Here is a 14,915-nt window from a genome sequence, read left to right on the forward strand (position 1 = left end):
ATAGCAGTGAAATCCCCAAGCCGCAATAAAAGGTTTGATGCAATTTCTGAGTAACAGCTGTAAGATAAAGAAGCGACTGTGTGAGGATGATGAGCAGATCCATGAAGGCGAAGTAGTGTTTGTCTGCCAGTGACTTTGTTTCATCTGTTGCTAGGCAACCCTTCTGAGAAAGTTGTTGTGTGTGCAGAGTCACTCCAGGATATCCTGTTTCGGCTCTGACAAAACAAAACCTCCTGAGGCCAAACCAGCATCACTCTGCAGGTCGAGTTGGGCCCTCAGCTCCCAGGCTCCGTGCTTCTGTTCACACGGGTCCGTTTGATTACAGAAACTCCAGGTCGTTTACAGGCTTTTGCAGATCATGAAAGAATCAGGGCACCCCAGGAAATACAGTATTTTTTTTTTAAGAATGTTGATGTCTGAACTCATTTCTAATTTCTGAAAGATAGGAAGTAATTTTATTGAATTAAATACAGATGTTCTTGTTTAGTGCAATAAACAATATGTCAACAAAAAAATCAGTTTTTAACGAAATTCAGCTGATCGATCCTTCCCCGTTCGCCCTATCTGAACATTTATTGAGGGCTGGATGGGAGATTTTTTAACTTGTAACAGTTAAAGTGGTTGTGTTGTTATGCTTTCATCAATAGATATTATTGAATTTAACAAACAGTTAGTGGAGCGAAGTAAAAATTATTCAAGACTTGACAGAAAAATTCTGCAGGATTTCGAGCTCCATTTTTACCAGCTTTCATGTCGTGAGGTTTGTGACGACTCAAGTGTTTTTGCTGGGCGACGGGAAATATGCCGAGGTAGAGCTACACTGTCCGGTTTCCTGGCTGCTCATTTTCAGTCTTTGCTGTTGACTCCAAAGGAGGGTGCAGCCCATGACTTTGGACACGCTGTAATTTGTGTGCAATGAAAAGACTAATTTAAAGCTCTTTTGAGACGTCCATGAGTTTCATAAAAGAGTCATGAACACAAATACGATCTTCTTTCTGATGGGTTGCCAAGGCTCTTTGTACATCGCCATGGTTTTCACTCTCACTTCAACAGGAGTGAAGAGAGAGACACTTAGGTACAACGACCTAAGTAACAGGTTTTATTACATGAGGCAGCCATCCTAATTTATTACTCTCTCAGAAGAAACAACCTTTTTTTTATTTTATTTCACAGAAAACGTCAAAGTTTTCCACATGACTGTTGTTTTGCTTTGGTTACAGAACAAGGAACAGAATACAGGAAATCCTGCTCTGGATTCCATTTCTATATTTTGATGTAATAACAGCACTGAATTGAAAAAAAACCCAACTAAAATAAACACCACATAGATAAGGAAAAGGATTAGGGCCACTGGAAAAAAAAATAAAACAGTTCTGACTTTAATTTCAGAATTCTGACTTTAATCTCAGAATTCTGAGATTAAAGTCAGAACTGTTTTTTTTCCAGTGGCCCTAATCCTCTTCCGTACATAGAAGCATAAAACTATGTCAAATGATGTTTCTTTTACCGTTCTGAGTTCATGCTTTGATCAGTTAACTCTGTCTTTAATCCGTCCAGCTCACTCTGCAGACAGGCAACTTTGGTCTGAGACTTCAGAAGCTCTTGTTTTGATTTTTGGTTTTCCTAAAGAAGAAAAAAAAACAAAAAACAAAAATAAATTGCAGAAGATTAGAAAAAAAAAAGCAAAACAAACATTGCATCATGAATGAACCAAAGTGTGTTTGGTCTCACCAGTGTCAACTCATTGATCTTCTTCTTTAAAGCTGGGCTCTCATCTTTCACTGTGATGTTCTTGTACTTCTGCTCTATCTGTCAAAGGTCAAATATGTCGGATTATTTGTCCTTGCAGTTTGTATATTTTACTAAAAGCAACTGTAAAGTCCCAGCTTGGTCTTAGTTTGACTTTTTTCAATGTTGAAAATGAACATGTTTACTCACAAGGTTCATTTTCTTGGGAAGACAGTGTGACTGGTGGAACAAATTTTTAAGAGGCAGTTTTTGTTTTTGATCTTTTTTGGTCAAACTTTGACCCAGTTTCTATATGAAATATCTCGTTGTTCACACTTTAGGGCATAAACTTGCTCAAATATGCCGATTTAACATTTTGCATCAAGTTTAGTTTTTTCGAGTGGATTTATAATATGAATATTTTGCATAAATCCCCACTAACTTTTAGTGTGAATGCCCCTTTTCCACCACTTGCTGCTCTTGTATGATCCTAGTTAGACGTTTTCACATCCTTCTTTGCAGAATTTGTTGGTGTCTTAACACAGATCTAGTAAATGAGTATGGCCCATATTTTTCCAAGCAGCAAAAGAACCCCACAGGATTGTGCTTCCACCACCATGCTTGACTGATGATTAAGTGTCCTCAGGTTTTAAAGCCAAATTTTTGTGTTGTCCAACCTTATGAGCTTTTTCCCTGAAGGAATTTGGTTCATCCACAAATGTAAATTTTAGATGAGGATTTTGGGACAGGCTCTTCCTTCTTACTCTAGATTTTTTATGCATGATGGTGGAGTTAAACTAGCCTGACTGTGAAAGTGACACTGGTGTTCCAGCATACTTCAGTCTGCTGGCAGCTGCTTATGGGAAAGATCAGAGTCAGAGTCAGAGTCAGGAAACCGCCTAATTTAAATGAATTCATTTAGCAAAGAAGAGCAGTTAAATACTCAGTCGGGATTATGTCACACCAACTTGTTGTTGATTACAACAAAGAGTGGATCAAAACAAGATTTGATGACGCAAGTGACTTTTTTCAATCTCTGCTGTGTTTCAGTGTTTTTCCTGATTGGCGTAGTTGTTTCAGAAACATGCGACTTGCAGTGCTGATGTGTTTACAGTAAGACAGAATCAAAAATACCATCTGCATCCTCTGGATTTTACACTGAAGCTCACAAACTTCAGTGTCGTAACTCCTCCGCAACTCACTGAGTGCAGCCTCTGTTTGCTTCTTCTCCTAGAGAACACACACACACACACACACACACACACACACACACACACACACACACACACGCACACACACACACACACATAAGATCCAAAATTACATTTGCCTTCAAAATCAGTTGTCTCTCTTTAAATATGAACCCTAAGCTATCACTGCACCACCGACGTAAAGTGACAGGAAGTTCAAGGAGTGATCAGACCCAGACTGTTTGCACATTTATCGCACTGTGGGAGAACACAGGTGAGCGCCCTCTGATTTTATGAGTTATTTTAGGACAAAACAAACAGCAGCTCCTTCGCTAGAGAACACTTACATAACACACCGGAACAGAGATAAGATGGCCACCAAGGCTCCCATTAACATCAGGGCCTCAAAATTAAATGTAGTTTTCTGAGAACTGATTTGTAAACTATTTGTACTTGAAACATTAGAGAATTAAACTGTAGTTGTCTGCCGGCGCAGCTTCTCGACCAACACTGATCAACTTTATGTTCAATAGGCAGCATTTCTTTTTAAGAAAATGCTCTTTCTTTATTTATTTAAAATGGATTCCAGTGAATAAAATCACGTGAAATTTAAAATCAAAAGCATATTATATTTATTAACTGCTCTCTTGTTGTGGTCTTACATGACTTTCCTCAAATACATTATGCAGAAAATGTTTATGAAACACAGTAGACTACATTTCTAAAAGCATAGAATTCCATTTGTTGTTTAAATGGAAACTTTAAATATAAACTAGCAGAATCAGTTTTAGTATTCTCATTTATTCAATGTATTTTTTTAGGGGTTTGTGAGACAGACCAACACAAAGTAATGTATAATTCCTAAAAATAACATTCTGAAAAGTGTGGCATGCATGTGAAATCCCAACTACCTTTCAGTGCAATTACAGCGGAAGGTGTTTAAGCCTCATGCTCAGTCACATACATTTTCAAGTCATGCCACAAGTTCTGTAATGGGTTTAGGTCTGGACTTTGATTAGGCCAAACCAAACGCATCACACTTTGACCTATCCTTTTAATTGGCAGTGTGAGTTCCCATGAAATCTGGGCGTCTTTCTGCCCTTCCCAATAAAAGCCGTCCCACTGCATGGTGAGTGATGTTCAGGTTCAGGCTGAGGTGTAGTTTCAGTTTTCTGTCATTCCACTTGTTTTCTGTATGAGGTTTTACCTCAAAGGCCTTCACAGGGCTGCTGTACTCACCCTTCAAATGAAGGACCTCTATTTAATAAACAAGCTGTTTCTAAAGCCTGTAACTTGCACTGGATTTTATTTGGAAGCCTCAGAGTGAGAAGTTGGATACAAATGAACGTCTGCCTTTGCATCGTTTTCAATTAAAAACCACATAATGTTTATGCTTCACAATTCTACACTAATTTTATCTGCTAAAATCCTAATAGACATGAAAGTTGATGGTTGCAACTTCACAAAATGTGACACAAATTTAAGGATGTGAATTCACTTTTTCAACATAGCAAAGAATAAAGAACTTCATCTAGTGCAGAGAAATGTCAAAATCAAAGGAAACATTTAGCCAACCATAAAATGGGACCTAAAAGATAATTCAAAGATACTGCAAAGTGAAATTTGGAGTATTTAGTCTTTTTTTTTTTTAAGTTTTCCTGTTTTCAGAACATCCTTCCTGTGCTACGCTTTTTACTTTAGCTGCAGTAAAATCCATCCATCCATCCATTTTCATGCACCCTTGTCCCTTAATGGGGTCGGGAGGGTTGCTGGTGCTCATCTCCAGCTAACGTTTCGGGTGAGAGGCGGATTCACTCTGGACAGGTCGCCAAACTGTCGCAGGGCAACACAGAGACACACAACCATGCACACACACACACTCACACCTACGGGCAATTTGGAGAGGCCAATTAACCTGACAGTCATGTTTTTGGACTGTGGGAAGAAACCGGAGAACCCAGAGAAAACCCACCATGCACAGGGAGAACATGCAAACTCCATGCAGAAAGACCGGGACTGGGAATTGAACCCAGAACTTTCTTGCAGCAAGGCAACAGCTCTACCAACTGCGCCACTGTGCAGCCCTGCAGTAAAATCGGATATAATAAATTGTATGTGATGCTGAAGTCTCAGACTCACACCTGAAATCGCATTGCCTCTCACTCATCCAGATTTGAAGTGCTGGCTGTTATCTGGTACCACATTGATGGCGGCCCGCCGGCAGACGACACACACATTGTCGCTTTATCCTCACGCCACAAGTCTTATCGCCCCAAATATGTGCAGCCTTATCATTTCATACTGGAGGATAAACCATGCCCCAGCACCTCCATCTGCCTCCCAACTGGTTTTATATCCACAGAGTTGTGAAATCCGTCTGATCAGCAGGCGTGTCAGAGTTTGGATCGGTAATCTGATATACAGCTGTGCCTGTTTGTTTGACATGAGGGAAGAGCTGAACAAACGCAGCCTGCTTATCACGCTGCTTACACAAACTCCAGAGAAAGGAGCAGAAACAGCTCACAGCAACTACCCCGGCATGTCAAAACATGCTAATCTTCTGAATGCATTTGAAAGTTGCAGGTTGTCCATGTGTTAATTCAGGCCGTGCCCCACCTGCTCACGAGTTTTTCTCTCTGCAGCCTGAATCCGCTGGTCCATCTCCTCCTCCATCTCACTGAGCTGCATTGATGCTTGGTCCTGTGCTCTGGAAAAGAATCGGCTCGCTATGATTCACAGCCATCACAGGCTTATTCTGTGCTCCATCACGGGGCCGTTTAACTTTGAGGTGTGCTTGTTTTGCTCACCTCTTGATGGCGAGAGCCAGGTTCTCCATCTCTGAGTTCTGCTGCTTGATCTCTTTGGTGAAGTTAATGATGACTTTCTCAAACTGAGGAATCAGTCTGGGCTCAGTCAGGCTGATGTTCTGGTACAACGTTGCTGCCTGTTCATGCCTGAAAAACAAAACAAAATAAAAAATCAGGTTACCAATCACTTTYTTTTTTGGTTTGGTTGGTTGGTTGGCTTTAAGGGGGTGACAGAGACAGTTCAAATATGTAGCTAATTTTGAGTAAAACAACATTCGATCTTAAACTTTAAAGTATTTGTCTACAAAGGTCTGTTTGTTGATGCTTTGTGGTTGTTTCAAACGTACAAAAATGCTTTTGTTATACGGAGCATACAGCATCATAAAGGTCTGTCAATTTCTCAGGATAAAAAATGTAATCTCTGTAGTAGTTTTTACTTTTGTAGGTTGTTTTTTTTTAACTTCGCAGAGCGCATAGTCACGTTGGGGAAACCTTACTGTGGACAGACCTTGAGTAAGTTGATAGAATAATAAACTCTCCTGCTTTATTTTGAGTAGAAATAACACATCTTACACCTTAAATTCTGAATATTGAGTTTAAATTACAGTTAACTTCTTTTTACTGTTAAGTCAAGCCTGTTTTAGAGAAAACATGGAAAGTTTACTGTTATTTTATTGAAGCCTTTGCCAAAAACTAACTTTTAATTATGCTGATTTACCTCTCACTCAAAACATGATGACACTTTTAGTAAAAACTCTACAAAAATATGTCAACTTGAACTAAAAATCTACCTTATAGCCACAACGTTGATCAAATGTATGTCGTTTTAGAAACATAACAACGAGATCAATTTTCTCTGACTCAGTAGGAAGGTGAAAGAATATCCTGTGAGTGCTCAGACTCTGTTTGTCCAGCGAAGAGGATGAGTGGCTATAATCCTCTGAAAACAGACAACGTTACATAAAACATTGTCTGATAGCCCCTTGTGACACACATCTTTCTACAGCGTCACTACAGAGTCAAACAATGACAGAATACACACAAATAAATGAAAATGAAAAAAAAAACACAGGATCAGAAATGCAAATGTCAAACCTATAGAGATACAAACAGAGGTGGTTGCCAGGATGTCGTTTATAACATCAAAAGTTAGAGTTCACCTGAAGTCCAAAATGAAATGTTCAAATTGTTTGAACATTTTAACATTCCCCATGGGAAATAATATTCCAAGGAGCAGAATATAAATTCACGGCATGCCTCACAGATTTTTTTTTGTACTAGAATGCAAGTTGAAAAGTTGTAAAGTGACAAAATGTGAAAAAGTTTAATAAATGTCTGATGAGATTTAAGGTGGTTTATACATCCAAACCAATGAGGGCAGACAAGGCATTTTATGTGTTTTAATTAAAATAAATTGGGTTTGAGGAACAGCTATCTAATCTATCCAACTGTAAAAAGGATCCCCTAAGATTTTCTGAACAATATTTACACCTAAACATGCGAATCTTTGTAACCAGGTGTGAGAAAACACCAGAATCTCCTCAAAAGATCTTCTAGTTACCCCAACTTCAACTAAAATAATATTCCCAGTTGGCAAATAACAGATTGTTTTTTTTGGAAACAAAACATTCTATCTTTGTTTGAAAAACAGATGTGAGGTATGAGCTCACTTGCAAATTATTGTCTCTCAGCTGACTAATGAACTAGAGATTGTGAGAACTTGAAGATAAATGAGTCCTTTTAGCTGAGACCACCACTGTGACAATCGATGTCCTGATGCCACAGCGCAGTAGCGCGAGGATCAGTCTCATGCAAGGCCCCAGGCCATACACACACACACACACACACACACACCCACACACGCACACACCCCCACACACACACACACACACACACACACACACACACACACACACACACACACACACACACACACATTCACTGAAATGTCAACAAATTCACTCTTTTTTAGTCAACTTTCCTTCTTTAGCTTTAAATACGCTATATCTGGCTTAGACCTTCAAATTAGATTCATAGTGTTTAGAAATGCCCAAAATGTCTGTTACTATGTTTGGAAAAAAACGGTGAAACCTGGCAAGTCGTAATGCTACCCAAACTGTTACTGGGGGTGGCAGCATCATGCTGTGGGGTTGTTTTGCTTGAGGAGGAACCGGTGTACCTCATAAAATAGAATGCAGTATAAGAAAGGAGCATAATCTTAGCATAACAGTGAAGCAACAATTCAAAAATATCAAAAAGGAAGGTAACATTGTGCTCAAATGAGTCTTCCCAGTGGTTCATGACGCCAGATCAGTTTTAGAGCAAAGCAGTTCTGGCTCGAAGAACGGACCAAGAACCCAACAAAGTATTATTAAGTAAACCTTTAGAGTTGGAGAAAACTCTCAAAGTAATTCTCTTTTTCATTATTCTGACATTGAGCAAATAGAAGTCATTTTGACAATCTTTGCTGACAAAAACTAGAATAGTTTAATCAAATTTAGTGCCACAGAGTAAGAAGAAATATTTGCTTGTTTAGACAGTTATGCAGCAGCCGAGCTTCAGTTTCAAAAGAGAAATAAATAGGACACAAAGTTGTTGGGTTGATGAAAGTAAGTAACTAAGTCACTTGGAAAACCTGAAACAAGAAAATAAACTCAGCCAAATGAATGGAACTGTGATCAAACATGTGCAAATCTTGTTATCGGGATCATTTTTGCCTGAGTTGAAGCTGAGCCAGAAGACTCCAAGTCCTGATTACTTTAGCCAGACTTGCAGTCAGCCTGTTTAGTGAAAAACTACCAAATTAAATTTGGCTGACGGTCAGTTTATAAGAAAATTAGAATATTACATAAAACCAAAGAAATGTAAGTTTAGTGGAAGAAAAATATGTCTTAGAAAAAGAAAGAACCGCAAGGACAACCACAACGTTGTGAGGACCGTGACCCATTCAGGAGAGTCACAGGTTCCAAGTGGATGAAGGGTCCAAAGTGAAGTTTTCTAATGAAATAAGCTGGGCTTCACCTCCATGCCCCTCTGCATTGATGCAGTAACTCATGTATGATCTTTTAAGTTAAGAAAAATACATTTGTTAATGCATCTGTGTATTGGGGAATGATCTTCAGCCATGATTAGATGATAGGAAGTATTGGACAGATCACAGGACAATGCAGAGGCTCACAGGACCAACAGCTGTGTGTAGACCAATCAACCTAACATGGATATTTCTGGACTGTAGGAGGAAGCTGGAGTATCAGATGAAAACACATACATTCTTTGGGAGAACAAGGAAACTCCACGCAAAAAGGCACCAGACAGGAGTCGAACCCAGGACCTTTTTTGCAACAAGACATCAGTGAGAACCCGAATCAGCATAAAGGACAAGTTTGTTCACACTAGAGAGGGATGATTTCAGCATAAAGCAAAAGAGGGATGACCAGACATGTATAAACCTTCAGATGAGCTACACAGACGAAGCTCAAATGTTTAAAATGCGTTCAGTGAAACTGGAACCATGACTTTGTTCTTACGATAACAGTGAGACCGTAAACGCCCAATGAAAGCAGAATATTATTATTATTATTATTATTATTATTATTATTTAGATATCATATACTTGCTGTTTAATTTTAAATTTTATTTTCGAAGTAAATTGAGTTTATGCTAACGTGTTATTAAAAAATGTATTTTGACTTGGCATGAAATGGACAAAAATTGATACAAAACAAATTTAAACCACAAAATCTAAGAAGACAGACATAAACTGATGAGTAACTATTTAAAACATGTTTGACTAAGTGTAAGAAAATAGGTGCAACTCTTCAGTAAAATCACTTAAGAGAAAACAGATAGATTGCTGATGTAAAAAAAAATGTTGATCTTGTTGCTCAAACGAGCTACACAAATAAACTTGACTGATAGGCAATTAGCAATTATTAATATTGGCAACACATAACGAAAAGTGAATAAGGAGTTACTGTCAGAGATCGTTCACGTACTGATCCAAAAATCAATTTTTGGATTAGGCAGCCTACACTTTTTACTCCTTTCCGGTCTTATAAGAAATTACTAATAATTGATATATTATTAAGTTTATTAAGTGCTGCTCAATAATTGGTGCTTTAATTTTGTATTCATTATTTGTAGGGGGATATTTATGCTTTAAACATATTACAAACGCTACTGGAAGTTATATATATTTGGGGGCGTTTAAAAAAAAATCTGAATAGTTGTCTATTTTTACATTGTGGCCCTTCCCAGACATTTACCACTCTTGAGTTTTAAGAATCGTGTAATAATTTTATTTTATTATATTATTTTTATATCTCTTACAAACTCACCACTTTCACTGCCCGAGGGGGAAAAAAAACCCCGCAACCATCCACTTTTTTATTTTTTATTTTTTACAACATATGTACTTAAATGTTTGCAGTCGTATTTTTGCTTTCTTTATAATAAATAGTTCGCAGCAACGATAAAAGTGTCTGTGCTTTACGCACACTGCGCTCTCTGTTGAACAGCCTCCTATCTTTCTGGACATTTCCATATTTTAACGCATGCAGCCACCCGGACAGGTGCGCGCGCTCTCTCKCTCTCTCACCTCGGGATGAACTTGGCCTGCTCGCCCAGTCTCTTCTCGAAGGACTCCCAGGCGATGGACACTTGCCCTCCGTCGGACTCCATGTCCTCTCCGTAGCGGTCGTGGAAGCCGTGGATGAACTCCTGCAGGGTGACGGTTCCGTCCTGGTCCACGTCCAGCCGCTGGAAGATCCTGTCCGCCTCCACCGCTGACACCTGCAGCTCGGCGCAGATCGTGAGGAACTCGTTCCTCTCGATGCGCCCGGAGTTGTCGACGTCGTACGCGCGAAAGAGGGCGCGAAGCCTGTCCCTCTCGTCCGCGCTCATACCCTTGACGGAAGACTGCGGCTGGCTGAAGGGGAAGAGGAGGATGTTGCAGAAAAATTAGGATGACCACTGAGACGGGGAAGCCAAGAAATCCAAATAAAGTGGCAAGGGTCTGTTCCTCGGGATGACCGCAAAGCAAAAGGTTTAGCGTGTAGCCCGCAGTTTCGGAGCGCTTCTGCCAACTATTTTCATTCCTTTTTGCATCAATCAAATTTTGGGTCAAAGGTGAGTCAATTCAGAGTAAAGCGATATAAAAATCCATCCCAGCTGTCTCAAATGAAAACTGCTATCTAGGACTCAGGTAACGCGCCTGCCCTCAGTACCTGTGTCACGGTGTTTGCTCACTCCTCCCTCTGATCCTAACATGAAGGTGTAGGCTCTACGCAGAAGGAAAGTGGCTGCAATATCTTGTACTGAATGAACTTAGATGGCCAGTAAAAGTTATTCAAGTCAATTTTGGCCACTGTCATATTGTACTTTCTCATATTTATAGGTAACCAAGCAGAGTGATGGGATAGAATCTCTCATATTATCTAATTGCTATGAGAACTAGCTCTTAACTTTGCTAAAAAGGAAAAATGTACGATATACTAAAGGCAGAAGGGCTCTTAACTACGGTAATTATTCAGTGCAAGTAACAATAGTTTAAGTTACAAAGTACATGATTCGTTATTATAAGATAAAATCTATTACTTGCTTATCATAATAATTATGAGATGCATATTCTTTTTGTAAGCACAACAAGGGTTTTTTGTTGTTATCTATATCTTTGGAAAGAATAAAAAAATGTGCACTCCTAACTACAAAAAAACTACAAAACGGTCAGACTTTACAAAGCTCTCATTCAGTCCCACTTTGTGTGGTTGCAGCATGATGAAATGCAACATGTAACCACGATATTTGCTGATAACCTCATGCTGCTGCGCAAGATAGAGGTTTAAAATTAGGTCAAAGCTTTGAACTCTCTTTGAGCATCCATTTCAAGGAGGACATAATGTTAAAAGGATGGTAGCAGCTTCAAAACCGAGTTTATACACAAAAACATGAATTAATATTTTGTAACTTTAACTAATCTGAACCTTATTTTTGCCTTTTTATCATTCCAGTGTTTTAATAATAAGTAATACGCATTGTAATCTGAAATGTGTTTTTCCTTCCATCATGCAGAGCAGCTCCATGTGAAAACCTGGAACAACTGTTTGCTTGTTTCTAACTAGATTTGACTGTAAATATAAACACCTTTACACAAACAAATCTGACAGCTCACCTGATCATGACCTGCTCTTTGTTGATTGAAAATTCTTCCACAGGTAAGTTCATGTCTTCTTTTTCTCCTTCTTCTTTTTCTCCTTCTTCCACTTGTTCCTTCTCATGTCGGTCTGTGAATCCACTCAGGAACTCCTCTAAGGTGACCGTGCCGTCGCCGTCGGCGTCCAGGCGGCTGAATATGCTCTCTGCTTCTTCAGTAGGAACCTGGAGCTCTTGGCAGATAGCAGAAAATTCGTTTTTTTCTATCCGTCCTGAGTTGTCCACGTCGTAGGTGTGAAAAAGTGACCTCAGGCGGCCCCGTTCCTCCTCGGCCGCTTTGTTTGTTGATGCCATAGTCGTGAGGCTTGACGTTTAACAGAGACTCGGGAGCCCAGAATGGATGAGGAAACCAATCAGAGACTGCTGGAGCTTTTTACTCTCCTGCAGAGCTCAGCTTGCCTCTCATGTTTGAAGACACTCACAGATCATGGGGAGAAGGACAGCCCCGTTAATAAAAGGCAGCAACTTCATACATAACGCTCTGTCAATCTGTTACCTCACTTTTAAATATCCCCCCCTCCTCCTTTGAATCCCTCTCTTTTTTTTCCATCTATTTATCATGATAAATGTCCTGATAAACCAATGACAGGATCCTTGGAGATGGTGTTGCAAATGCTGTTTAAAACCGTGGCTGTTGATAAAGAAGAAAAAATCCCATGAAGAGAAAATGAATCAGGACTTTCATCCAACTGAGGCGCCTTTTGATCCGGTTACCTATAGTTTTTAGACTCATGTTTTCAAGTTTGTCTGGAGTCACATCTGTTTTGAAACTATCATCATACAAAAGCAGTAAAAGTATATTTTCAATCTTTCAGCTTTGTTATGTTGAGCAAATTAAATTAAAGGTTTGTCATCAAAGATCTAGTTAGAGAGTGAAGTTGTGTCAAGGTGTGACGTGAGAATCCATCCATCCAGCCATTCAAGTCACGTCGTAGCACTGTGGGAGGAAGCTGGAGTAACCGGAGAGAACGGACCAATGCACAGGGAAAACATGCAAACACTAAGCAGAAAAACCTCAAGCTGGGATTTGAATCCCAGGAACTTCTAGCTATAACGCAACAGAGACATCATGCTGCCCTGATGCCATGATACCTCTGAAACAATGCCGCAAAAATCACTAAAGAATAAATCACATATATATGACAAAGATGGAGTTTATTGAGCTCATTGTAGTAGGTCATTTCACATGAGAGCTTTAGAAAAAAGCCCCCCTCTTTTTAATTTTTATGGTTTTATGAGCTTTTGTCCTCCTAAAAGGCATTTATTGCAAAGTCCATCCAATGTCTTAACAGCTTCGAGACCCTAACACAGTGAATATGATATTTAAATTAATGAATGCATGTGTACAGGCTTCTCAGTAAGGGATGTAAGATCAAAACCTTTGACCCAAAAAAAGAGAAACGCACCGTTTTGTGTGTTTATGTGGCACAGCAGCAACATTTTAACACTGTTGGGTAAGTAGTGCTGCTCTAATTGGTAATTTCTGCTCAGTATATCTGTAAATACCCTTATCTCTGTATTCTAGCTTATTTTTTCCATTAAATCACACCAGTAGCAGCTGATCTTTCCTCTTTCTTTAAAAAGGTCTCTGCTTACAGTTGATCCTTGTTTTGATCGTGGATTTGTGGATACGCTCTTTTCATGGCTTTGTACAAATTTCTCTGTCTACTGATCATTAGTAAGTTTTTTTTAATCAGTAATAGTCTTGAAAACTTTTCTTCTTTGTTTCTCAGAATTACTTTCTTTGATGTTTCAGTTTAAAAAGTTGCACATTTTTCAGCTATGGGATTTCTTGTTTTTCCATGAAAACAACAATTTTGTTTGCAAATTATCCACAAAGCGTCCTTTGGGGAGCACTGTTGCCTTGCAGAGAGAAGGCAATGGGTTTAGTCTGGGGTTTTCTGCTTGGAGTTTGAATGTGGCATAAAGCCTGGCATAAGAGGAAGCATGCACTGACCCTGTGTCACATATTAGACAGTTTACAGATTTTATTCCAGAATCTGTTGCTTCACACCAACCGATCACATAACCAGCAGTCCTTAATTGTTCACATAGTTGTTTATTTTTTGTTTATTGTTACTGTTGCTCATTCCTTCATTGGGAAACACAGGCTCTGCAGGCTGTGTGCAGGTATGATTACACGTGAAAGCGCAGTTCTAGGATATCTTTTGTTTGTCCAGGGAGTGGTGCAGTTCGCTGATGCACTGGAAATACTCACATCATGAGAACACGCCATGTGCTGCTTGGAAAAGCTCGGGACATTCCACCTACCGACTGTATATGAAATAATAAATATCTGTGTTTGGGAGTTTATCAGGCTTATTAACAGAGCCTGTGATCTGCAAGCAGCAGGCCAGTCGGCGCCAAACCTACAATACTGGATTACATAATCCTGCGTGTAGTGACCATTTGTCTCTAAACTTAAATTCAAAAAGCTTTTCAATAAAAAGAACAAGATCAGTGAACAAAGCCCTCTGACCCCTGCTTTCCTGCAGGTCACAGGCTACATTTCTCCAGCTCTCCCTCATTTTATAGGGAAGCTTTAGGATTATGCTCCTCATATTAGATGGCAAGTCCAGTTCYTTCATATAAATGATATGTTCAGTTAAGTTTGAGCATCCCTTAAGAAACAGAGAGAATGCTTGCAATAATTCAATGTCCTCATTTTTAATAGCTGGCCAATTGTTAATTTTATYCATAAAGGCCTGTGCAATTTTATATTCATTTCCAAAATGCTCAGAAAGAAGACTTTTAGCTTTAAGATAGCCCAGGTCTGACGGTAAATGCTGGCAGCTATGCACAAGATCTCTAGGCTGCCCCCTGGTGTATTGTTCTARAAAATGCAAACAGTCACTCATGTTGGACGTTTTGGCCTCCACGCCGTTTTCAAACGCCCTTATAAATGATTTATATTGAAGAGGATCGCCATCGAAAACGGGGATGTTTCTTGGTGGCAAGACAGAGTTTTGGTTTTGCTGAA

General features: G+C 39.3%; 1 protein-coding gene across 2 annotated transcripts in view; it reads right to left on the minus strand.

Annotated features, from left to right (window-relative positions):
* rasef (RAS and EF-hand domain containing) overlaps nucleotides 1–12,590 on the minus strand; it is a 17,741-nt gene extending 5,151 nt beyond the window's left edge. The window contains exons 1-7 of one of the 2 annotated variants that reach the window (XM_008418440.2): nucleotides 11,895–12,585; nucleotides 10,323–10,652; nucleotides 5,726–5,872; nucleotides 5,535–5,625; nucleotides 2,863–2,958; nucleotides 1,732–1,809; nucleotides 1,508–1,623 (exon numbers count right to left, since the gene is read on the minus strand). In XM_008418440.2, coding sequence (XP_008416662.1) covers nucleotides 1,508–1,623; nucleotides 1,732–1,809; nucleotides 2,863–2,958; nucleotides 5,535–5,625; nucleotides 5,726–5,872; nucleotides 10,323–10,652; nucleotides 11,895–12,229 — 1,193 coding nt within the window. In that variant the 5' untranslated portion in view covers nucleotides 12,230–12,585. Of the gene's footprint in view, nucleotides 1–1,507; nucleotides 1,624–1,731; nucleotides 1,810–2,862; nucleotides 2,959–5,534; nucleotides 5,626–5,725; nucleotides 5,873–10,322; nucleotides 10,653–11,894 lie in introns of both variants that reach the window. The other variant, XM_017306497.1, reaches the window with a different exon arrangement.
* Nucleotides 12,591–14,915: the final 2,325 nt, after the last annotated feature.

This window comes from Poecilia reticulata, linkage group LG9, assembly GCF_000633615.1.
Source record: "Poecilia reticulata strain Guanapo linkage group LG9, Guppy_female_1.0+MT, whole genome shotgun sequence".
Lineage (NCBI taxonomy): Eukaryota > Metazoa > Chordata > Actinopteri > Cyprinodontiformes > Poeciliidae > Poecilia > Poecilia reticulata.